This window comes from Mandrillus leucophaeus, unplaced genomic scaffold (assembly GCF_000951045.1).
Source record: "Mandrillus leucophaeus isolate KB7577 unplaced genomic scaffold, Mleu.le_1.0 Scaffold101, whole genome shotgun sequence".
Lineage (NCBI taxonomy): Eukaryota > Metazoa > Chordata > Mammalia > Primates > Cercopithecidae > Mandrillus > Mandrillus leucophaeus.
In genome coordinates, this window is record NW_012098210.1 from 1,168,068 (window position 1) to 1,194,713 (window position 26,646).

The 26,646-nt window shown below is 43.1% G+C and overlaps 1 protein-coding gene across 5 annotated transcripts; it reads right to left on the reverse strand.

The window, feature by feature from the left end:
* Positions 1 to 129: 129 nt before the first annotated feature.
* SNRPB (small nuclear ribonucleoprotein polypeptides B and B1) lies at positions 130 to 26,646 on the reverse strand. Of its 5 annotated transcripts, XR_001005428.1 has the most exons (8): positions 26,457 to 26,646; positions 23,381 to 23,532; positions 21,495 to 21,606; positions 19,621 to 19,773; positions 18,963 to 19,101; positions 18,518 to 18,643; positions 17,709 to 17,811; positions 130 to 141 (listed from the first exon to the last, which is right to left on the reverse strand). XR_001005428.1 is itself a non-coding variant. In XM_011974546.1 (7 exons), the coding sequence occupies exons 1-7, from the start codon at positions 26,457 to 26,459 to the stop codon at positions 17,775 to 17,777; spliced, it is 720 nt and encodes a 239-aa protein (XP_011829936.1). In that variant the 5' UTR covers positions 26,460 to 26,646; the 3' UTR covers positions 17,514 to 17,774. The 5 variants fall into 5 exon arrangements, 4 of the variants coding, with proteins under 4 accessions (XP_011829936.1, XP_011829926.1, XP_011829909.1 ...); XM_011974546.1 differs by lacking the exon at positions 130 to 141 and having other exon boundaries at positions 17,514 to 17,816; positions 18,525 to 18,643; XM_011974536.1 differs by lacking the exons at positions 130 to 141; positions 17,709 to 17,811 and adding an exon at positions 17,514 to 17,665.

A 26,646-nucleotide genomic window follows, 5' to 3' on the forward strand; every position in this document is an offset into this window, starting at 1 on the left:
GGGAGCCTCTCCAACCTTCATGTCTCATCCCCATAGCTGGGAGGCTGACAGACCCAAGCATCACAGTAACCCTGGCCCACTCAGCTCTGCCGTACTCTGCCCTGCCAGCTCACCGTCACCCTGGCTGACCCTTGGACTCCCCTTGCTTCTCAAATGCCCTAGCCACATCAAGAGCTGAGGATTCTCCCCACAGTCCTGACAGAGAACCCAAAAGTGTAAGAGCTGGAACCTAACCATCCCTCAACACTCCCATTACAGAGAAGAAGGAAACTTATTGAGGCCATAGGGTGAGCTAGAGGCAGGGTTGAGGCCCGTGTGTGTGCCATTTATACCTCGTAAGTCCCTATCCTAAAAAGCATTAGATTTTAAGCAAAGGGAGATTTTCCCTCAGTGAAGACACAGGCCCAGGATCTGAGGCGCGACTGCTGCCTGGAATAATCTAAGAAGATAAAGGAAGGGCCCAAACTGGATTGCATTCCCCTAAAATCTGCAGCTCCAAATCTGAAGAGGGCCAGTGACTAACAGCACAAACAACAGCCAACACCTCACTGGGCTCAGCTTACACAATTCTGACTGAACAATTAAAGTTGAGAAAATGTTTCATTCAATGGGTGCCAAAACTGTTGCCCCCAGATCAGCTGCAAACAAGAACAGAGACTTCCGTGGAAATTGTAAACAAGGGATCAAGATCCCGAAGCGTTTCTTCAAAGAATTGTAACAGGATGGAACGTGGCTTTACCAATACAGTCCTGAAGACAAAGCACAATCAAAGCAATGGCTACCAAGAGGAGGAAGTGGTTCAGTCAAAGCAACAGTGGACCGGCCGGCCCGGTGAGGTGGCTCACACCTGTAATCCCAGCACTTTGGGAGCCTGAGGTGGGTGGAACACTTGAGGTCAGGAGATCAAGACCTGCCTGGCCAACATGGTGAAACCCCATCTCTACTAAAAATACAAAAATTAGCCATGCGTTGTGGTGTGTAATCCCAACTACTCGGAAGGCTAAGGCAGGAGAATCACTTGAACCTGGGAGGTGAAGCTTGCAGTGAACTGAGACTGCACCACTGCACTCCAGCCTGGGCAACACAGCAAGACTCTGTCTCAAAAAAAAAAAAAAAAAGTGGACCGGTCAGGCACAAAGGTCATGGAAACTGTTTTTTGGGAGGCTCAAAGCATTTTGCTTGTTGGCTTTCTGGAGAACCGAAGAGGAAGAACACCTGCTTATTATGAGTGTTTTGATAAAGTTAGCTGAAGCTTTCAGAAAAAGTCCCAGTAAAGCTTCACCAGAAATCCTTCTCCACCACAATAATGCTCCTGCTCATTCCTGTCATCAAACAAAGGCAATTTTGTGAGAGTGTTGACTGGAATTCATTAAGCATCTACCATACTGTCCTGATTTGGCTCCATCTGACTTCTTTTTATTTCCTAATCTCTTTTTTTTTTTTTTTTTTTGAGACAGAGTCTTGCTCTGTCACCCAGGCTGGAGTGCAGTCGTGCAATTTTGGCTCACTGCAACCTCTGCCTCCCGAGTTCAAGCGATTCTCCCTCCTCAGCCTCCTGAATAGCTGGAATTACAAGCTTGTGCCACCATGCCCAGCTAATTTTTGCATTTTTGTGGAGACGTGGTCGGTCGGGCATGTCTCAAACTCCTGACCTCAAGTGATCCTCCTGCCTCCCAAAGTGTTGGGATTACAGGCATGAGCCACTGTGCCCAGCCTGTTTCCTAATCTTAAAAACAAAATCTTTAAAGGTGCCCATTTCTCTTCTGTTAATTGTGTTTAAAAAAAAAAAAAAAAAAGACTGTGTTAACATGGTTTCATCCCTTGGACCCTCAGTTCTTTAGGATGGACTGATAAATGGCAGATATTATTGTTTACAAAAATATCTTGAACTTGACAGAGCTCACGTTGAGAAATAAAGTTTCTACTTTTTATGTTTATGTTTTAACGTTACTTTTCCATGAATCTTTTGAAGTCCCCTTGTAGGTGTTTAGGGAGGGGAACGTAGCTGAAGGTGGTGAGGGCCACCTGCCACATAGCTCTGTTTCCAGTACAATGCTCTTGCCCTTGGCGCCTTCAAGTAGCACTTTGATGGGACAAAACTGGCCTCACTGGTTATTCCAGCCCCAGTGGAAAGCAGAAGCTGCCTCAACAGCCAATGAGAAAGCCCTGCTTGTGAGTGGGAGAGGTGGAGAAATTGACAGAAGACAGCTTAGAAGTCCAAGGGAGAGTGTGAGTGGGAATGTGGTTTTGGAAATTACTAAGAAAAATGTGCAGGTAGAGAATACCTTTCAGCTGGTAGGGCAACACCCTGACCATGCCCTTAACAGAGGAAAGGCAGAACAGGTAGTTCAAGACTGAGAAAAGCCTTAGAGTTGGCTGGCCATGGGGCACTCAGAAGGACACCAGCAACAGGGCCTTACTGAGGTTCAGGACTCCTGCTTCCATTGAGTCCCCCTGTCTCTTAAACACCATCTGAAACTTCATGAAGGCCCTCGACACCAAGTTAGGTCAGGGATCCGGGCTTTCACACACCAGAGGGGCCTCCAAACCTTTAGAACAGAGGTTGGCAAACTTTTCTGTCAATGACCAGATAGTAAGTATTTCAGGCTTTGCAGGCCATAGAGTCTGTTACAACTACTCAACTCTGCTGCTATAGCATGAAAACTGCCATATAGAGTGCATAAACAAATGAGCCTGGATGTATTGCAATAAAGTTTTATTTACAAAAACAGGTGGCGGGCCAGGTTCGGCCCACAGGTTGTAGTTGGCTGACCTTGCCGTAGAACAATGCATTGCCTCAAATCTTGCTCCAGGACTGAGCTCCGACACGAGGCTACACCCTGCCCTAGGATCAAGTGCAAACCCGGACCAAGGCCAAGCCCTTAACAAGCCCCAGACTGAAACTAGGATGAGTCTCCAGCTTGTGTTTGTGACCCCAGAGACAGCCGTGACTCAGAGGCTGACTAGGTCATGACTCTGAGGCTAGATGAGCCCTAGACCTTGGCCTCACACTAAGCCCTGGATCCTACCATAGCTAAATTCTGACTTGACTCTGGCTCTAGACAGAGCTCTGGCTCCACATGGAGCCCTGGTCCAGTCCCAGACAGTCCTGATGCCAGACTGAGCTCCAATCCTGATTAAGTGAACTCTGACCCCAGACTAAGCCCTAACCTCAAACAGAGCTCTGATCCAAGACTGAGCTCTGAGCCCACGCTGAGACTGGTGGTTCCCTAAAATCTTCACCTGTAGGGTTTCTTTTTATTTGAGCGGACTCAGAGCTTGCTCAGTACAAATAGACTCTTTCCCCTAGGAGTTTGTTGAAAACAAGCAGCAGAAATTGTTTACCATCAAAACTGCCTAAAGTTGGGGCAAATAGGGTAAACAAAAAGCTAACTAAAAATATTAAAAGATGAGCAATGAGATGTCCATAGGAAACTTTGAAAAGCTCCAACATACGTTTGGAAATCTAGGAGGATATTTGCATGCATAGGACTGTGCACCTGCCCAGGACTTCCTAAGATATTCCTGTACACCTGCCTAGGAATAACTTAGGATGACCTAAATTTTCACCTCTGGCTGCTACACAGGTAGGAAGTGGAGGATAAGGAATAGCTGTAACTTCCTGCCTGAGAATTGAAGGTATGTCCTAACATACACAAGGAACTCCTCAGCAAAGGCTGGGGAGCTTATTGGTTCAAGACATTTAGGGGAATCTGTGTTCAATAATTAGCTGACTACCAAGCTAATTGAGCAGAGACTCCATTGGCAATACACAACTTGAAAGAATTAATACAAGAAAGTCACTAAATGAACAACAAAAATAACAAGGCCTTGGGGAGCAGTGAACTTTGGCTTCCAGAGTCGCCACGTTATTTTCAATATCCAATTTTCAAAAAATATATGAGACATACAATGAACTAAGAAAATATAGCCTATACCCAAGAAAATTTTAAAAACTCAATAATAACTGTTCCTGAGGAAACCCAGATATTGGATTTACTAGACAGTTTAAATAGCTGTTTCAAAGAACTAAAAAAAAGCAAAAGCTATGTGTAAAAAAAGTTTTTAAGTATGAGGAAATGGCTCACCAAATAAAGCATATCAATAATAGATAGAAACCATATGAAAGAACAGAACTTCTGGAGTTGAAAAGTATAATAAATAAAATAAAAAATGTAATAGACTCAAGAACAGATTTGAGCTGACAGAAGAAAGAATAAGCAAACTTGAAAACAGATTAATTTGAGGTTAGAGACCAGCAGGGCTTGTTTTCTAGTCACAACCCTGCTGAACAAAATAGGATCTGGTCCAGACAGGATGAAGTGAAGACACTGGCTGAAACCAGCAGATGGTGACAAAAGTAATCCTCAGCTGCCCTCGTTGCTCATTAGCATAAATCACTTCCACCAGTGCCAAAGCAGTTTTACAAATGCCATGGCAATGACGCAGAAGTTACCACCCCTTTCCTACAAAGTTCTAAATAGCCCACACCCTCAATTTGCATCAACCTGCCCCTTAATTTGCATGTAATTGTAACTGGGTAAAATACAGTTGCCAACACCTTGTCGACTCTGGGTGCACTGCCTATGAGTTAGCCCTGCTCCACAAGGAGCAGCACCATTCAATAGATGATTGCCGTCTGGCAGGGCACAGTGGCTTATGCCTGTAATCCCAGCAGTTTAGAAGGCCAAGATGGGCAGATCACTTGAGGTCAGGAGTTCAAGACCAACCTGGCCAACACAGCGAAACCTCGTCTCTACTAAAAATACAAAAATTAGCCGAGCGTGATGGTGCACACCTGCAATCCCAGCTTTTCAAGAGGCTAAGGCAGGAAAATCACCTGAACCCAACAGGTGGAAGTTGCAGTGAGCCACTGCACTCCAGCCCGGGTGATAGAGCAAGTGAGACTCCATCTAAAAAAAAAATAACTATATATATATACACACACACACACACACACACACACGGTTTTTTATGAAAAACATAATCTACGTTAATCAGTTGGAAGCTGAACAACACATTTCCAAGTAATTCATGGATCAAAAAGGAAGTCTCAAGGAAAAGTAAAAGATGTACTGAATTGAATTAAAATGAAGATAACCACATATCAAAATTTGTGAGACACAACTAAAACAGTACTGAGGGGAAAATTCGTAGAATATTTACATCAGAAAAAAATGAAAAGCCTCAAATCAACAATCTAAACTCCCACCTTAAGAACATAGAAAAAGGGCGGGGCGCAGTGGCTCACGACTGTAATCCCAGCACTTTGGGAGGCCAAGGCGGGCAGATCACCTGAGGTTGGGAGTTCCAGACCAGCCTAACCAACATGAAGAAACCCCTTCTCAACTAAAAATACAAAATTAGCCAGGTGTGGTGGTGCATGCCTGTAATCCCAGCTACTCGGGTGGCTGAGGCAGGAGAATCACTTGAACCCAGGAGGCGGAGGTTGCAGTGAGCCGAGATCGCGCCATTGCACTCCAGCCTGGGAAACAAGAGCAAAGCGCCATCTCAAAAAAAAAAAAAAGCCTAGAAAAAGAGGAGCAAATTAAACTCAAAGGAAGTATAAGAAAGGAAATAATCACCAAAATCAACGAAATAAGAAACAGTAAAACAGGCCGAGTGCGGTGGCTAATGCCTATACTTCCAGCACTTTGGGAGTCGAAGGCAAGCAGATAACTTGAGATCAAGGGTTCGAGACCAGCCTGGCCAACATGGTGAAACTATGTCTCCACAAAAAATACAAAAATTAGCCGGGCATTGTGGTGGGCGCCTGTAATCCCAGCTACTTGGGAGGCTGAGGAGGGAGAATTACTTGAACTCAAGAGGCAGAGGTAGCAGTGAGCGGAGATCGCACCACTGCACTACAGCCTCAGTGGCAGAGTAAGTGAGACTCTGTCTCAAAAAAAAAAAAGAAAGAAACAGAAAAACAGTAGAGAAAATTAATGAAATGAAACAAAGAGTTAATTTTTTGAAAACATCAATAAAGTTGATAAACTTCTAGCAAGACTGATCTCCCAAAATTGAGAGAACATATAAATTGCCAGTATCAGGAATAAAACAGAGGATATCACTATAGACCCTGAAGACATCAAAATAATAATAAGAGAAAATTCTAACTTAGAAGAAATGGACCAATTTCTTGAAAAATATGCTACTGCAAGTCACTCAGTATGAAAGATCATTAAAATAGCCCTATTATTATTAAGGTTTTAATTTGTAATTTTTTAACTCTCAAAAAAAACCCTCCAGGCCCAGGTTATTTCATTAGAGAATTCTACCAAATATTAAAGAAGAATTAACACCAATTCTACACAATCCCCTCCAGAAAAGAGAGGCAGGTGGCATTCCCATCCCATTTTATGAAGTTAAAATTACCCTTATACCAAAACCAAAGACAGCACAAAAAGAAAACTATAAACCAATAACCCTCATTGATATAGATGCAAAAGTCCTTAGCAAAATGAAGGAATAGAAGCTGAGAGTAAAGCAATGAATAAAGGTTCCAATATTCCATTAACATATCAAAAGAGGCTCAGCGCAAAAGGTGACAGTAAAAAACAATCTAATTAAGAAAATGGCCAGGCCCGTTGGCTCACACTTGTAATCCTAGCACTTTGGGAGGCTGAGGCAGGCGGATCACTTGAGGTCAGGAGTTCAAGACCAGTCTGGCTAACATGGTGAAATCCCATCTCTACTAAAAATACAAAAATTCGCCGGAAATCACTTGAACCCAGGAGGCGGAGGTTGCAATGAGCCGAGATCGTACCACTGCACTTCAGCCTGGGCGACTCCATCTCAAAAAAAAAAGAAAAAGAAAAAGAAAATGGCCAAAAGACATAAACTTTTCACTGAATTGAATGTGCAGATGGCAAACAAGCCATCTGCCATGGAAAGATGTTCAATATTATTAGTCATTAGGAAAATGCAAATTAAAACCACAATGAAATGTCACTATATAAGAACAGAATGGCAAAAAAAAAAAAAAATAGTGACAACACCTTCCTTCCTGGCAAGGATGCAAAGAAACTTGGGTTACTCATCTATTGCTGATGTAAATGTAAAATGTTATAGCCACTCTGAAAAATAGTTTGGCATTTTCTTAAAACAACTAAACCCGTAACTAACATATAGCCCAGCAATTGCACTCCTGTTCATTCATCCCAGGGAACCGAAATTTGTGTTCCCACAAAAACCTGTACATGAATGTTTATAGCAGCTTTATTCAGAATAGCAATAGATGAAACAACTTGGATGTCATTCAACCTGTGAGTAGTTAACCTGTGGTACATCCATACCATAGAATACTACTCAGTGATAGAAAGGAATAAATTGTTGGCACCTGCAACATCTGGAGGAACTTCCATAGAAGTATGCTGAGTGAAAAAAGTCAATCCTAAAAGGTTACATACTGTATGATTGCATTTATATGACATTCTTGAAACAACAAAATTATAGATCTAGAGAACAGATTAGTGGTTGCCTGAGGTTAAGGAGGGTGTGGGAGTGAGAATGAGTGGGCGGGTTATAAAAAGACAACACAGTCACACAAAGAACCTTGTTATGATGCAAATGTTCTCTATCTTGATGGTATCAATGTCAATATCCTTGTGATACATCCTGGTTGTGTTGATTTACTATAATTTTGCAAGATGTTACCATTAGGATAAATCGGGTAATATATAAGTATGTCTCTCTATTGTTTCTTACAAAGGCATGTGAATTGATAGTTACCTAAAAATAAAAAGTTTAATTTAAAAAGTTTAATTAAAATAGTTACAGGCCAGGTGCAGTGGCTCACACCTATAATCCCAACATTTTGGGAGGCCAAGGCAGGAGGATCACTTGAGCTCAGGAGTTCAAGATTAGCCTGGCCAACGTAGCAAGACCCCATCTCTAAAAAAAAAAAAAGTTCTACTTGAGACAGCTGATTGAAAAATAAGAATATAAATATAACAAAATTAATTGAGATTTGTTGTATTGCCTAGCATGTATATTCTGTGTATTCTTGAGAATGCTCAATGGGTACTCAAGAAGAGTGTATTCTGCTGTTGCTGGGAGTTGGGGATGTCTATAGATTTGTTAAGCCAACATATTTATAACAGCTGTGGTGAACCCTGTGTCTGCTAAGTCTAACATCTGGTGCCCTCAGAGATTTTGTGTATTGACTGCTTTTTTCTGTATATGAGTCGTACTTTCCTGGTGTGCATGTGCGTGTGTGTGTGTGAGAGAGAGAGAGAGAGAGAAAGAAGAGAGAGACAGTTGCATGCCTCTTAATTTCTTGTGGAAGACTGGACATGTCACATAATATATTGTTGCAACTCTGAATTCTGATTCCCCCAGGAGGGGTGGTTGTTACTGCTGTTATTTGGTTATTTCCTGGATTTGGCTGGATTAATTCTGTGGAACCTATTTCCCTAGCACTGGGTGAGGGCTGATGTCTCTGTGGGGTCTTTTTTGTTTGTTTTTTTTAATTCTTGTTTTTATTATTGTCTGACTTCCTAGAAGTCACCCCTGAATTAGCATATGATTAGTCAGAGGTTGTGCTTAATCACCTTGAGCAAATAAGCTTTCCATCCTTTGGTAGATTTTCTTAAATTAATGTTCCTCGATTTGTTGTGTGTAATCAATAAATCCAAAATGGAATTCCTGATTCTTGTCCCCTTTCATTGTCAATGAAAACTCTATCACTTTAGCTTTTTAGGTCAAAACCCTTGAATTATTCTTTATCCCTATTTTTCTCCCTCACCTCATTAAATCCAACTTCAAACCCTGCCAGTTTGACCTTCAAGAGGTACCCAGAATCCATCTGTCTCTCAACACCACCACCAACCCCAGCCTGATCCAAGCCCCCATCATCTGTTGTTTGCAATATGGCCGTAGCCTCCTCGCTGGTCTCACCGCTCCTGCTCCTACCTCACTTTCTGTCCCTTCTGCTCCTTTTAAGCAGCCACAGGGAGCTTCTGAAAAAATCTAAGTCACATCATATCATTCCTTTGTTCAAATCCCCTCCATGGATGACCCCTCTCACTCAATGTCCTCCAGGAACCCTGGCTCCTCTCTGACTTCATCTCCTACCCTTTATTCTCTTACTCCTTTAATGCCAGAGTGACTGTATCAGTCAGGGTCTACTAAGATAGAAACTATACAGTAATTTGTGGGAGAGAAATTTAATATACAGAATTATTTACCATAACAGGGGGTTGGAAGAACTGGAAGGTGTTGAGGTCAAAATAAAAATACAGAGATGAATCTCTACATTTAAAACATTTTATTTGGAAAGCAAGAATTGCAACTCAGGACACACACATAGACCAGGGTGTCTTTAGTATGTCCAAAGAACAAAGAGAAGGTTGGGAGTTTAACTGGAAAAAGTAATGTTGCGTATTGTTTTGAAAGAAAGTTCATTGGCATTAGAGGAGCTTTTGGGAGCTGGCAAGCTCTGACTGGTGAGTGGCGGCTGTGGGTAAAACCAGTCTTAGAGGCATGGCATGTTGTTTCACCAGCTACTAGGTAACACTGGTCTTAGGGTTACAACAGGACATTTAGCAGCTGGGTGTGTGGAAAATTTAATTCTTGGAGTACGTGCTATGTGCCCAGTGTGATTTTTTCCCCCTGGCCCCTCAACTCAGATTTAGTTGGATATGACAAGAATGGCCTCAATTTGTATAGTCAATTTTCACGGGGGTGAGCTAATAAGAAATAAAGAGAATGCCAAAGAATGCAGGAATTGCAGAATTAAGGAACATCTACTATCCCTAGAGTGCCCAAGGCAGAGCATACTCCCCTCACCCCAACAAGGTTGAGGGCCAGGCTTCGTTGGACAGGGCATGCTGTGGTTCAGTGGATCTCAGAGAAGTCACTGTAGTTCCTCACTGGTGGAACTTGCTGGAAATATGCCCAAAGGGATAGCAGGGAAAGCCATTCATGGTAAGCCATTTCCCCAGAGGCACTCTGTTGCAAATATTATCCCAGAAGGTGCCAAAAGCAGCTGCTGGTTGCTGGGTGCTGATGGCCACCGTGCATTGCAAAAGCCATCTTCCTTACAGAAGTCTGGTGCTGGAGAAATCACTGAGGCTGTGAGCCAGGCCCTGGGGAAGCAGGGCAGGCTGCAGAACTGCTAAGACCTGGAACTCCAGACTCCAGAACCTGGAAAGAAAGCCTGTCTTCCTCCAATGTCTCTCCAGCACCCTCTACCGGCCAACCTTAACATTGTGCCGGCTGACAAAAACTATTACGAGGCTTATATATTCTACAGAGCAGGCGCTGAAGGGTGGATTTGGAGCTGAGATGCAATAAATTGGTAACTAACATTGTGACCTTCTTGATAGTCTTTGAAAAATAAAGCTAGTTCCCACTTCAATGCCTTTGCCGTTGGTCTACTCTCTACCTGGAATTCTTTTTCTCAATTCCCAAACATATCTGTGTGGCTTTTCCCCTTATCTCCTACAGGTTTCTGCTCAAGTTGATCTTTATCACTAGAGCCTTTCCTGACCACCCTAATGAAATAGATCCATCTTGACAGCACTTTCCATCTCCCTCTCTGTTTACTTTTCTCCATAACGATTATTACCATTTGACATCGTTTATTTACATGTTTATTGTTTACTGTCCATCTCCCATTTCTAGAACGTAAACTATCAAGGACAGAGAATTCTTCTATTTTGTTCCCTCTTATACCCAGGAGAGCTGAACAGAACAGTACCTAGCACATAGTAGGCATTTAAATATGCCTTGGATTAATGAGTGAATTATAGTAAACTGGAAGCATACAGGAAGAGAAGGGAAACCCCCAGCCACAGTCTCATCACCTGGACACTACCACAGCTAACATGATGGCAACTTTTCCTTTAGGTTTTTCTCCACTGAGGAAGTTTGCTTTTTTTTTTTTTTTTTAAGACTAGTCAAGATCAGCAGTGAGAAGGGGGGAAAAAGTAGACCAAAGAATTCGATCTTTGTGAACAATCAACGGAGATACCTCACTACCTTCAGACTAGTTCATTTTAGCTTTCTTTTGTTTTTTAAATTTTTATAGGGGCTTAACATATACACTGAAATGTATTTATATCAAAAATGTGCAGCTCACTGAATTTTTTCCACAAACTGAACCCACCCAGGGAACCAGCCCTCAGATCAAGAAATAGAACATTATCAGCACCCTGGAAGTTCCCTTTGTGCCCCTTCCAGGGTAACCATTATCCTAAATTATAGAAGCAAAGATGAGTTTTTGTACTTTATATGAGTGGAATGACATAGTACGTATGCTTTTGTGTTTGTCCTTTGGCTTCTGTCATTGACATTTTGTATAGTACATTCATTCATATCGCTGTGCTAACGTTATTGTGGACCTTTTGTGCTCTTTGATGTGTAATATTCCATTGTTGGAAACACTATAATTTGTCCATTATACAATGCTGTTTGGGCAGTTCCCAGTTTGGAGCTATTATGAATAGAGTTGCTACACATATTCTTGTACTTGTTTTTTTCGTGAACACATGTCAGTATTTCTGTTGGGTATGTATCTAGGAATGGAATTGCTGGATCACAGGATATGCAAATGTTCAGCTTTACCAACCAATGCTTCCCCCAAGGATATATTCTTTCCTTCATGTCAACTAGTATTTGCTGACATAACCTACATGAAGCATTGTGTGTGGCCTTCAATACGAGGCATCACTCCCTCAAACTATTTTGGACCTGCTAGGGAGCCTGCCCTGCTCTCCCCAGAAAGCCTCATGATGTCAGTCTTTTCATGCCTCTTGGTACATGTGTAGAATCCTCCGCGGCAGATGACCAACCACATTTGGATGGAGAGGGAGGGTCAATGCCACCCTCGGGTGAGGCAACTACAAGACACGCCCCCATTCTACAGCTGAGGAAACTGGAGCTCAGAAAAGTTATTCATCATTCATTCATTCAACAATAGGTATTGTCGGCACAGAGCACAGAACAACATAGACAAATTCCCTGCCCTCCTTAGAGTGGGGGAAGTAGTTCACAGAAAAATATTGCTTTTTAACTGCATAAAAACATAATTAGCCTCCTTTATAACTAAACATATACAATTAAAACAAGGAGATTTTTTTATCAGATTGAACAAGATCTAGCAAAATAACAATACACTGTATTGGCAAGGATGTTGGGAACAGGCATCGGTATACACTGTTATCAATAGCATAGAATAATACAACTAGAGGGCTGTCTGTTCAGCATAGCTACCAATATTTATTGTATTTTATTTATTTATTTATTTATTTATTTATTTATTTACTTTTTATTTACTTCGAGATGGAGTCTCGCTCTGCTCTGTCACCCAGGCTGGAGTGCAGTGGCACAATCTCAGCTCACTGCAACCTCCGCCTCATGGGTTCAAGTGTTTCTCCTGCCTCAGCCTCCCAAGTAGCTGGGATTACAGGCATGTGCCACCATGCCCGGCTAATTTTTGTGTTTTTAGTAGAAATGGGGTTTTGTCGTTTTGGCCAGTCTGGTCTCAATCTCAAGTGATCCGCCCGCCTCGGCATTGCAGGCGTGAGCCACTGCGTCCGACCCTCTACCAATACTTTAAATGTAACCCCGCCCCCGCTCCTCAGAATTCTACTTTTAGGAATTTAAATACAGAGGGATGGCTACATGGCTAAAGAGGGACAGGGCCTGACACTTCCTCCTCTCTTTAAATAAAATGTATTTTATTTCTATATAGGTCTTAGTAGAAAATGGGGACAATACAGAAAATAGGAAAAAAATGTAAGTCACGATCCCAGCACCCATGCTAAGGCGGAGCCCACGCACTTGCGGCTTCCTTCCTCCCTGCAAAGCAATGCTGCCCCCTTGTGGATTTGATGGAGGTTTTTAAAAACACATTATTTCACACTTAAATTTTTTTAATGCAATTAATTTTTTTAACTAGGTAAGGCACTTAATGGTTCAATATTTATTTATTTATTTATTTATTTAGAGATGGAGTTTCACGGTCTCGGCTCACTGCAACCTCCGCCTCCCGAGTTCAAGCGACTAGCCTCAGCCTCCCAAGTAGCTGGGACTGCAGGCATGCGCCACCACCCCCGGCTAATTTTGTATTTTTAGTAGAGACGGGGTTTCTCCATGTTGGTCAGGCTGGCCTCGAACTCCCGACCTCAGGTGATTCCCCCGCCTCGGCCTCCCAAAGTGCTGGAATTACAGGCGTGAGCCATCTGCACCAGGCTCAATATGTAAAAGGTTCTAACTGGTATTCAGTGAAAATTCTCCCTATCTTTTCTACTCCTCTCAAACCAGGTTCCTTTCCCCACAGGCAATCAAACTGGCCAATTCGTCATATACAGACTTCCAGAGATAGGTCATGCACATGCCTCGGTTCAATAAATGACAGTTTCCTTCTTTCCAGCCCCTGCCTTTGAATCATGACTGTTGCTCCTAAAAGCCTAGAAACGCCAAATAAAAAATACTTTTATGCAAATTATCCAGCATTGCCTGATTTACAGTTACGAAAAATCAGAAATATGAATTCCCAAAATAAGAGCAATGCCCAAGTTAGACTGCATTAAGTAATCATTAAGACTTGTATAACAACATGGAAAAATGTCTATCACAAGTTTTGTGTTTTTTTTAAGACAATATACAAAAGAGGACATAGGTAATTTAAAAGTAGAAACAAGAAGCCTGGGCAAAAAAGTGAGACCCTGTCTCTACCAAAAAAAAAAAAAGAAAAGAAAAAAAAGAAAAAGAAAGTGAAGGGAAAAGAGAAAAGAGGAGGGGAGGGGCAAGGAGAAGAGAGGAGAGGAAAGAAAAGGAAAAGGGGAAAGGAAGGAAGGAGTCAGGGAGGGAGTGAGGAAGGATTAGCTGGGCATTGGTGGGGTGTGCCTGTAGTCCCAGCTATTCCGGAGGCTGAGGCAGGAGAACGGCTAAAGCCCAGGAGTTCAAGGCTGCAATGAGCTAAGATTGCACCACTGCACTCCAGCCTGGGTGACAGAGTGAGACTCTGCCACTCCATTTCCTGCTGCTCCCACCCCTGGAAACCTCTAATCTGCTGTCCCTACAGATTTGTCTATTATGGGTAGCAAATATCCCCATAAAAGCAATTATATAATAGGAGATTTTTCGTGTCTGGCTTTTTTCTACATGGTAACATGTATCAATATTTCTTTCCTTTCGGCTCTATTGTAGTCCATTATATGTATTGTGAAAGTTGTCAGAACCAAAATGGAGTCACCTGTATGTCTTTTAAAAATCCCTGACAAAGCCTAAAAAGGCTATGGAGGATTCTGATGCATAAATAACAAAAACTATCACAAAAGACTGTAAAAACATAATTTTGCACAAAGACCATTGCAACCTTATATACATACAAAAATATTTCTGCAAGGACTTCTGCCTGGCCACCGCTTGTCCAACCTCAGACTGGTGCCACCAGGACTTATTATTAATCCTTGGAGTTAAGGTTATCCCAAGACAATTACATAATCCTTGTTTTTCCTTTTAATCTGTCTTCTTTTACCTCCCTGAATACGCATAGTTTACTATGGCACACGGACTCCCATTGCAATGCCCTGTTCATGAATAGGTATCATTTTCTTTTACAGCCTCTGTTTATTTAGGTTGATAGTATATACCACAATCTGTTTATCCACTATATGTTGAATACTTTAGGTTGTTTCCACCTTTGGGCTGTTATGCATAATTCTGCTATAAACACTTGTATACAAGTTTCTGTGTATGAAACTGCCTTTGCAAAAGTGACAGTAAGAGAAATCTGACATGGCTGACTCTGTCTTGCTTCTGAACTCACAGGCCTGCATCTTAGTACAATTCAGGCCCCTCTCATCCTCCTAACTTTAGTGCCTTTCACTAGTTTTAAAAGGGCAGTTTAGCTTTTGGGAAGAGCTCATCAAATCTCATTGTTGATGAGTTTTTATAGAGCTTTATCTCCAGCCACCTCTACTCCAGGAGGCTGCGGGTAGTTGGGAGTGAAAGTTCCAACCTTCTCATCACTGGGTCTTTCTGGTGGCTGGCCCCATCGTGAGGCTAGCTAGGGGTCCCACTCTAAGTCATCTCATTAGCATGAATTCACGTATTACCAAATGTGCTGATTACAAATAACAGATACTCCCATTACATAGGAAATTCCAAGTGTTTTTTAGGTGCTGTGACAGGAACCAGGAACAAAGGCTAAATATATTTCATATTATTACCACAGATAAAAATACCTAGGAGTGGAACTGCCATATTATATGGTAATTCTGTTTAGCCTTCAGGAACTGCCACTGTTTTCCATAGGGGCTACACCACTTGACATTCTCACCAGCAATGCATGAGGGCTCCTGTTTCTCCACATCCTCACCAAGAGTTGTTTTTTTGGTTTGTTTTTTGTTTTAATAAATGAGCCATCCTCTTGGGTATGAGCTGGCATCTTATTGTAGTTTTGATTTGCATTTCTTTAATAACCAATGATGTTGAACCAGTTTTCATGTACTTTTCGGCCATTTGTGTATCTTCTTTGGGGAAATACTTGTTCAATTCCTCTCATTTTTGAAAAGGGTTATCTTTTTACAAGAATTCTTTTCACAGTTCACATAGCAAACTATAGATACCAGACTATCAGATAGTTTGCAAAAATATTCACCCCTTCTGTAAGTTGTTTTGCACATTCGTCACCGCATTCTTGGATGTACGTTTTCAATTTTGATGAAGTCCCATTTGCATTTTTTCTTTTGTTGCTTGTTTTCAGTGTCCAATCCAATAATCCATTGCCAAATCCAAGGTCATGAGGACTTACTCATTTTCTTCTAATAGATCTAGCTCTTATAGATTGTTTACCAATTTTGAGTTAATGAGTGATAAACAAAGGTATATGAGGTAGAGCTCCAACTTCATTCTTTTACCTGTGGTCATCCAGTTGTCCCAGTACCATCTGAAAAGACTACTCTTGCCCCAATAGATGGTTTTGGTACCATTGCAGGAAATCAATTGACCATTTATGTAAAGGTTTATTTCTGTACCCTCATCTATCCATCGTCTATCTTTGTCAGATGCAGCTTTGATTAGTTTTCTAAGTTTTGTGAGACTTCTACTAATGTGATCAAGATTGTTTTGGCTATTTGGGGTCTTTTGCAGCTTCATATATATGAGGATTAGCTTCTCCAATTCTGCAATGACCACTGCAATTTTATAGGGATTACATTGAATGTCTGGAGACTATTATTTGCTACTATAATAGTAAGACTGGAACCATGAACATGTTGTCTTTCCTCATCTACTTAGTTTTCTTTCAGGATTTGTAGTTTTCAGTAGTCTCATTACCATGGTTTGATTCCTGGGTATTCCAGTATTGCTTGCTTTCTTAGGTATTCTTTCGATTGCTATCCCAACTGGAATTCTTTTCTATTTCCTTTCAGATTCTTGGTGGTGTATGGAATAGTTTTTATGTGATCTTGTACCCTAAAACTGCTGAATTCATTCATTAGCTCTAGTAGCTATCTTGTAGATGGTTTCCTATACACAGGATATCTTCCGCAGAGATAGTTTTACTTCTTCCTTTCCAATTGCAATTCTTCTTTTTCTTGCCTAATCGCTCTGGTTAGAACTTCCAGTACAATGTTGGAAGCGGCCAAAGTGGGAACCCTTGTCTTATTCCTAATTGTAAGGGTAAAGCTTTCAGTCTTTCACTATTGTTAGCTATGTTTCATAAATCCCTTAATCTTGTTTAAAAACTGCCTTCTGAGCTGGGTGCAGTGACTCATGCCTGCAATCCCAGGCAGAGGCAGGATACCTTGAGGGCAGAAGTCTTGAGACCAGCCTGGGCAACACAGTGAGACCCCACTATCTCTTAAAAAAAAAAAAAAAAAAAAAAAAAAAAACCTTCTATTCCCAATTTGCTGTGTGTATTTATCGTCAAAGGGTATTGAAATCGTCTCAAATGTTTTTTCTGCATCTGTTGAGAAGATCCTATGGCTTTTTCTTCTATTAATGTGGCAAGTGCCGCTGACTGCATTTACAATTATCTCCCCCCTACACAGCAACTTTAGAACAGTGTTCACCTTATTTTTGTACCCTTAGAGCTTGATGCACTAAGTACTAGAGTGCTGCTCAGTGAATACAGGCTTTGGGTGGAAGAAATCATGAAGATACCACAACTCAAAAGTTATGTTAGGCTATATGTTATGTGTGTGACCCTGGCAGAAAGTTATGCCAAAATTGTTCCTCTCCTAGTAGAATTTTCATTGTTAGCATTAGCTTCATGGAGGAGCTATCCAGGTAAGTGCCTTCCCAAGAGGATATTATGGGTACTGATATCAACAAAACTGATCTTTGAATTTGATTAAGTGAAAATGTCACTTTTCAATTGAAAATGTTCAATTTTTAATTATCTTAGCGTACAAGGATGTACAGATGCAAATGGGTAGTAAAATGTTTTATAGGGAAGAAGCTGAGGGATTTTTCCAAGGCAACCCTTCTTGACTCTATTAAGCACCCAATATATCAAAGATTTTTCTAAAAATAAAGACACATAGGTGCAATTATAATGTTCTCTTAAGAGTTTATTATAAACCAGTTTCATAGGCCACAAGGAAATAAAAGGACTATGTACAGCCTTACGGGAAACAGGCAGGGAGCTGAGGAGGGCCAAGATGAGTCTAGGGCCTTGGTGGGCGCATTCCCGGGGGAGGGGGCCCTGTAAGGGAAACCAGACAATCCCGTGAGACTCCGCGAACAACAGCATAAGAAACAAACAGGTCTGTGGTAACGTGGCCCTGAGGAATCGAGCCCACGCCTCTGCGGAGCTATTTCCATACTCTGTGGCCAAGGGTCAAAGAAGGCCTGAAGTAAGAGTAAGAAGTTTAGTCAGTGCCTGATCTGCAACTTGAATCCCCAACCCTGCCCCAGCCTCCCAGGCCCTGCAGTAATCATGTGAGGAGAGGGGTATACATGGCATATGTGCTAACTAGGGATTTCTCTGAGGCTGACTGGGTTCCTATGCCTATAAAAACCCATAGAGGAATAACCCAGACTAAAGAAACAGGGGTCACCAAGTTTGCCAATGGGTTATTTTATGGGGAAAGAACACTGGGCTTGGAGTCCAAACTCTCTGGGGGCCTATTTTCTCATCCATGTGGGGACTGATCTCAGAATTTCTCCAACTGAAGTTAAAGAGAAATCCATAATAATAATATAGCAAAGCCCAGAGCCCCCTCTTAATTACTAGGCACTGTCACACCAAAGAGCAATAAGACAATCTCATAACTTTTGTTAGGGATCCTCAGAATGCATTATTTCATAGTGTCCTGAGGCCACTGCCTCAGATAATGAGAAACACTTTGGGTACAGGGCTGCTCTAACTGTTCTAAGAGGGGTGGTAAGCCCAATTTAAGAAATGCATGTTCCCTCTTCTCCTTCCTTTCTGGATTTCCCTAGACTTAAGGCTTGAAAGCCCATGGGATATGGTCTAAATGCAATCTTCCCTCCATTTCCTATCCCACTAGGCTCTAGGGAAAGAAGCCGAAGTTTTACCACTGCAGGCACTTACCTCGCATCCCAGGGGGAGGAGGCCGCATTCCCGGAGGGGGCATGCCCATTGGAGTCCCTCTTCCAGGGGGGATCCCCATTGGGGGACCCATAGGAGGCCTCATACCAGGAGGTGGGCCCATCATGCCTGCAAGAGAAAAGCCCCAAGAATATAGCTCGTGTCTATCTTGAAAAGGTAGCAAAAAAACTACCAAGCTTTCCACCAAGTTCTGAGAAACAGGGACCATTCCACCCTCTCAGCAGCTCCCAGAAACTGACATTGGGAGCACCTAGGGCTCCCAATGGTTCTTGTCCTACTAGTTTCATCAGTCAGCCATGCTGGATCTCAGAGTAATCCTGCTTAATTATATAAACTCATCATCAGTTTCAGTGAAGTTATATCTCATCATTAATCCAGCTAAGGCATATGCTATCAATTAGCACTGGTCTCCTTATGGGCTCCTCACCTGGAGGGGGTGCTCCTCGGCCCATTGGTGGGGGAGGACCCCCACGGCCAGGTGGGTACTGGGTCGGGGCCCCGGCAATACTGGCTGTGGCAGCAGCTGCAGCAGCTGCAACAGTACCTCTTCCTTGTGGGGTCATCACCTAACAGGATATAAGAAGAAAGAGTTAGAAGAGTCCACTACAATGCAGCTTCCCACTCTCCTCCCCAACCGGGTTAAGGACAGCGGGAAACAGCAGACACCAAATCCCTTAATGCCACAACTCTCAGCACCAGACTTCCTATCCAAAACCACATGTCAGGAAAGATCAAGCTTGAATGCCCAACTCCCATCTTCTAGACCTGAATGTAAGGATGTCCAATCCAAGTGAGAGAAGGCAACTGCCTTTCAAATATGACTCATGATTTCAAATGTTGTCATGAAAATATTTTCCTTAAATAAAGTTGGCTAATTCGTACATCTCTTTGATAGCATCAACATAATTTACAATGGCAAATTATCATTTTTCACTTGATTCTAGGGCCATGTAGAAACCACAGTGAAACACTGATAGTCTGACAATCATAGGTTGGTCACTCTGGACCCTTTTGAAACTATGGGCCCTCCCCTTTATCCTTTATTTTAGCCACCAGGAGGTGGTACCCTTTCCCCAACCCCTCACCTGTTGGGATGGCCCGCCAACCCCACGGACTGGCCCAGCAAGTCCTGCAGGAGCCTGAGGCATGGGAACCCCAGCCGGGATTCCTCTGCCAGCAGCCCTGCCGATCCCTGGGCCCCCGGCAGCTCCAGCAAGCGGCACTCGAGCAATACCAGTCTGAAAAATAAACAAACACGCTCTGACGCCCAGTGGCCTGAAGATCAGAAGCATACTTTGGAAAATCATTGCCAAGAGAGTCCCTCAGATTTAGAGGGCATCGAAACAGCTTATAAATACTCTCTCCATGTGTGCCAACACCACTCTTCCTCCATCAAGACTATGAGTGATCCCTGAAGCAGGGTAGAACTTAAGAGTAAGTCTAGAGAAACATGCCACAGCTCAACCACCTATATGCACTCCTGTGAAAGTTCAACCAAGAGCAAAGAGCCAGGGTTCTACTCAGGGTTCAGCAGGCAAGGCATTAAAGGGACATGAGATCCATTCCCAGCTGATTCTAATCTGCTAGGTGACAATGGGCAAATAATCCCACAATCCCAGGCTGAGTTGCCTCATCTGCAAATGACATGGTTATGGTAAAACTGGTTGTGATCACAAAGGTTTACAATGGGTTACGTTAGACCAGCCAATTCTATTGGAAGTAGGTACTAAGAAATTTGAATATGTACATGGGCTTTGAACCAAGATATGCTAACATCCCTTGCAGACATTTATAACTGGAAAAGGCAGAAACGTAAAAATCCCCAAAAAAGAAAATGACGAGGATAAACTACTCTGTACTCACTTGAGAAAATCTTTCGGTCGTTAACTTGACTTGGTGTAGAGCAATTAGAAAAATGCTAACATTAAGTGAAAACACAGAACAACATAATATATGCATATTATGTGTTAAGTACAAAAAAATTCAGATAATCTATGTGGACTTGTAAAAAGTTAAAAGGATTATTCTCTTTTGATTAAAATAATGTCTTGGCAGGGCCCGGTGGCTCACACCTGTAATCTCAGCATTTTGGGAGGCCAAGGTGGGCAGGTCACAAGGTCAAGAGATCGAGACCATCCTGGCTAACATGGTGAAACTGAAACTAAAATACAAAAATTAGCTGGGCGTGGCGGCGCACACCTGTAACCCCAGCTACTCGGGAGGCCGAGGCAAGGGAATCGCTTGAACCCGGGAGGCAGAGGTTGCAGTGAGCCAAGATCACGCCAGCCTGGCGACACAGCGAAAAAAAAAAAAAAAAAAAAAAAAGCCTTCAAATGCAAAAGGGAAAGGGAAAACAAATTTCACTAGGTCTCTAAAGCCTGTTCTATTTCTATGTGTAGCTTGGTGTTTACAGAATCAAGATTGTCTGAGATCAAATGTCAGTTTCACCACTCAGTAGCTGTGGCACCCTGGGCAAGTTACTGAGCCCTGTTTTACTCTATTTATAAGGTGAGAATTTATCTCTAAAGACTTAAGAGGATCAAATAAAATACTGAAGTGGTTGGCGCAAAGCAGATTCTCAGTAACTATGAACTGTAACTGTACAAAACAAAATACACACATATTCTACTGTTTTGGAGTTACAACTTTTTAAAGTCCACCTAGGCTTTATCATCACATTAAGGACTGACCCAGATGGCCTCAGGTGCTTCCTCCAATGACTCACTATGTACATCATCTGAGAAAGAAGTAGAGCTTTAAAGTCAGAGATACCCAAATTCTAGTTCCCTTTTTCCACTTCTTTCTTGCAGGGTAACCTCTTTAAGATTCTATTTATTATCTGAAAAAGGGGGCAAAATCCAGAGGATGCCTGTGAGAACCGCAGTGAAACAGAATCTAACACAGAGCCTGGCTCACGGTAGGGCCTCCCTCCTCCACAAGGCTTCCTGCTCTGACTTACATCTTTGGGAGGAGGTCCCTCTACTGTCATTGAGACCAGATTCTCCCCTCGCAGCAGCACCAGACCGAGGACTCGCTTCTCTTCCCTTTCTGCTTGTTTGGAGTTCTTTGGCCTAAAGAGAGGTTTAGAAGAAACAAAAAAAGTGTTAGAGGTAGGTAGTTCACCTGCCTAGTGGCCTCCAAGATTTGCTTACACTGCATCTCCTAACAAATAGTACACAAACTTTCCCAAGATAGCCCTCCTGGATAGTCTCTGCAGGCTGAACACATAACCTCTTAGGTGGCTATCTACCTGTTTCCTACCACAAGAGGACACACTGACCAAGAGATAGGACAGGGCCAACAAAGCCCAGCTCTGGCCCATATACTATTCCACAGCAACTGTGAAGGCCCTTCCCTCAGCTAAGTCTTCTTTCTTATGACCCTATTACCTCCCTTCAGCTTAAGGCCTTGCCAACATCAGGAGGCTGCCTAAACAATTCCAGTCCAATGACTCCCACCCACCTCACGTGCAGTGTCCTTCCAATATCAATTCAACCTCACAGGCCTATAATTCTGCCCCTTATCTTACATCAGAAATAGAAGCCATAGAAGGAAAAGGTTAAGAGAAATTTCACATACACAGAAATTGAAATTTCATATCTGTTCCTCAAAAGCACAAAAACAGAAACCCCCAAAAAGCAACAACCAGAAAAAGATGAACAAAATATATATGTGAAGTAGGAAAAATAACTGCAACAGGATAGGAAAGTGGGGGAAAAAAGCTAAAGCTAAGATCCTAAAAATAAAGGGGAAAAAATAGCCTGATTTAAAAAAAGAACTCAAAAGATTTTGTTCTGATATTTTACAGTACATCAACTGGTTGTCTGCGGATGGACAGTTTTTCCCTTTTTCGGCTCACATTTTCTTATTTTTTAAAATAACAACCATGTATTGTCCTTTCATAATTAGAAAAAAACCCTTCTGGATATTTTAGTTTCTACTCATAGACTTCTTTGTATTTTCAAAAATATTTTCCAATAAATTTTTTATTATCAGGAGGGAACTTTGGAGTAGCTCCACACTCATCTGTTGGCCCCTCTAATATGTACCTGGCACCCAGGCATCCCTACCACATTTTTAAACTATACTTCTTGACCTTGGGCCACAGAAGAAATCAGCCCCAAGGAGAATCAAAGGGAATTCAAAGCGAGGGACAACATAATATGGACACTGCATATGACAAAAGAGCTGATAACCACGGAAGTCACATCATCTTTTAGTGCCTCAAGTAGCCTTGAATGTAAAACATGATGGGAAGCTAGATCTTATCTTTTAATGGGCCAAAAGCTTAACATCTGTGAGACTCAAGACAAGGGAGTTAGCCAATAACTTATGTAATTGTAGCGAAGTAGAAAATATCTCCAATTGTTTGTATAAATGCCAACAAAAATCACTGGCCCCAAACCCACATGGGGAGCTGAGCACTTACCCTGAAGAGGGTCAGAGGCTTCTTAAAGCAGTTTCAGACCAGGCTGCATTGGGAGAGCCCTTTAGGCTACAGCTTTACAAATAGGCAATGAGGCCAGAAACTCAAGCTCTCCCCCCTCACACACCTGTGGGGAGAACATGAGAGCCCTTTACCCCAGTACCCAGGGGCACACAAAGTCAGAGAAACAAAAAGCCTAGCAGCCCTTCACAACTTGTACTTTGCTAGACCTAGAGAGCAAGGTTTGCTGGACTGAAAAAGATTTCTTAGTGTTCAATGTCCCCATTTAAGTCTGCCCTCTAAAACTGGAGAATAAACAGAGAAGAACCAATTAGCTACATCACCACCTCTACTGCTTGGCCCACCCACTCAATCCATTCCCATCCTCCAGTCTCCGCCCCCCACAGTCCACTCCTCACTTGATCTTCCTGAACTCATCACAGTCACAGAGGATCAAATTCATGTGCTTGTCAAAAGCCTTGAAGGTGCCGATGAAGATCCGGCCGTCCTGCAGGATGCACCTCATCCTGTAGTCAATATGCTGCAGCATCTTGCTGCTTTTGCCCACCGTCTGCAAGGAGAAATAGACAGGGATGAGACTCTGCTCTTTTGGACAAAAGCACCTCTGGCCCTCCCCAAAACTTCCCATGGCCTTCTTGTCCATGTGTCCATCTTTCTCAACAGATTCTTAGCTCAGTCTTCTACCCACAGCCCTTTCCTTGGAATTCTCCCATGCCACCCTGTTTTAGGCCTGACCTCTACCCAGTAATCTGCTATTCTCTCTTCTCTTAAAATCGGTCTTTCTCATATTATAATCGCCTTTGTCTATGTCGTGTCAGTTGCAGGGATGACAGTATATAGTGTGTCCCCAAACGAATCCAATCCATACATACTAGAGCCATTTACCATTGTGCAGATTATAGGTATGTGACTCAAGTGCTATGGAATATCCAAATCTCATTAAAAAGACTGAGTAAAGGAGGAGCTAGAATGGGGCTAAAACTAAAAATCTAATCAACAAGAAGCTTGTTATCAGGAGGGAGATGAGCTTCAAGGTGAAAAATGAAATCCACAAATCAAGAATTTGTTAGTGTGCCTCCAAGACCACATTTGGCAGACGGAAACTCTGGTGGTTAGGGTGCTAATCGGTTTGGACATATAATGGTCTTTAACCCAACAAACATTTGTCTTTATAACCTGGGTTCCAATGTGCTAAAATAAAGAAGTGACTATAGAGGTATCACTTTGTGAACTGTCAGGTACCCTAAGCAGTTGTATTTCTCTCTATAAACAAATCACCTGGCATTTGATCTGTGTATCATCCTCCCATCAGTCTGACTGCTATACCCCAGTCCGACCCCCAAGGGCCTTCTATGGACCTCTGTTCATCTCTGTGAGCTCAGACAACAAAGTTCCGAACCTGCAAATATGCAGAACAAAACTTTGACTCCATGGGTGAGCTCAGTGGCTCACTCCTGTAATCCCAGCATTTTGGGAGGCTGAGGTGGGCAGATCACCTGACGTCAGGAGTTCGAGACCAGCCTGGCTAACATGGCGAAACTCCATCTCTACTAAAATTACAAAAATTAGCCACGCATGGTGGCAAGCGCCAGTAATCCCAACTACTCGGGAGGCTGAAGTGGGAGAATCGAATCGCTTGAACCTGGGAGGTGGAGGTTGCAGTGAGCTGAGATCATGCCACTGCACTCCAGCCTGGGTGACAGGGAAAGACTCCATTTCAAAAAACAAAAACGAAACTTGACTCCACACAAAGATACTGGAGCCACCCTCAGGTTAGGTGGTTCAGTTTCCCTTCAATGACCATTTTAACCAGCTTCTAACCACAAGGGATCTGAACCTTTAGGGCAACATTCACCGGTCCAGTTGAACTAATGTTCACTGTGTATCTGGCACTGTGATAAGCACTGTAAATCTCATTTAATCCTCAAAATTGGACCCATTATTATCCCTATTTTGCAGATGAGGTCACTGAGGCTGGGAGAGGTTAAGTAACTTGCCCAAGTTTCACAGCTGGAAAGCTGTGTTGGAACCTAGACAGAATGAATCCAGTGCCTATTCTAACCAATTATCCAAACAATATCCTACCAGGTTTTCCTGCTTCCAGTCCCATCGAATATACATGCCAGAGCTAGAGCAATCTTTCTAAACACCACTACATTTATGTCACTTTGCTGGTTAAAATCCTTCAGTGGGCAGGGCAAGGTGGCTCACGGCTGTAATCCCAGCACTTTGGGAGGCCGAGGCGGGTGGACTAACTGAGGTCAGGAGTTTGAGACCAGCCTGGACAACATGGTGAAACCCCGTCTTTACTAAAAACACAAAAAATTAGCCAAGCGTGGTGGCGGGCGCCTATAATCCCAGCTACTCGGGAGGCCGAGGCAGGAGAATCGCTTGAACCCGGGAGGCAGAGGTTGCAGTGAACCGTGATCGAGCCACTGCACTCCAGCCTGGGAAACAAAAGCAAAACTCCCTCTCAAAAAAATAAAAATAAATTAAATTAAATCCTTCGATGACATGCCTCACCACCACCAAGGTAAAATAACATGCAAGGTCTTTAGTAACTAGCCTCCTGCCAATTCTTCCCGTCTTCCCTACTCTTTTTTCCTTCCTCCTCCAGCAACTTTTTCTCAGTCAACAGACGCAGAAAAATCCAGTAACTTTTTAAATCTTGCTACTCTTCAGCCTTTGTTCCTTCAGTTCTCCGGGTCTGTAATACTGCCCCCATTTTCGCCGGGAACATTCTTGCTAATCTTTTAGGAATCTGCTCAGGAACCATCTATTTGAGAAAACATTCTTACCCCGCCCGCCGCCGTTACTTTTACCGAATGACCATAAAATTATATTATGTGTCCCCAACTACCTCTGTGAAGGAAGCAAACATATTTCAGAGAGCAGCCCCAGCGCCTGAGAAGTCAGGCACAGGCAAACACAGAAACATGATGAACAACTGAGTGGAACTCTTCCTCCAAACATTCCCTATCCCCTCCTCCTCCCTCCTCTCCATCAAGTAGACCTAGCAAGACTCTACCGTGGTCCACAAGCCCCTTCCTTCCACCCACGTCCGTAACTCTTTCTCAGACTCACAACCTTTCACAAGTCTGAGCCGTTTACCGGGTCCCCCTGCGGCTCCACAGCCTGCTCCGAAGCCCGGGACATATATTTATTCGGCAAAAGTTAACTTAGTACCTACGGGGTCCCAGGCATTATGGCTACAGCAGTGTCGAGAGCCGCGGTTCTACCCCCGCCCCTGCCGAACGACCTCGGCCTCCGTTCCCGGTTCCAACCTTTTCCTCGACCCCATGCCTAGCCGAACCGCCAAGGTCCTGGTCTTTCCCGCCCAGACCGAGCGGCCAAGGCCCAGGCCTTCACCGCCGTTAAGTAGCTCTAACCCACGGCTTCCTCCCCGATCAGTCGCGGTTCCCACTCCACAACAGACTCGGAAGTTCCCGCGCCGCCAGCCTGTGCCCTCCTCACCATGGTGGCGGTTCTGATGGCTCTGATCCCCGCCGGATTCGCCTCCACAGAGGCCTAGCCTCTCTCCCGCAGCCGATTTCCCGCCGCCGCTACCGGAAATGCAGCAGCACGTAAAATGCGGTCGGCTGGAAATCTACTTCCGGTCCGGACACTGAGCTCTAGAGTTCCGGCCCCAGAGCGGAGCTTGTGC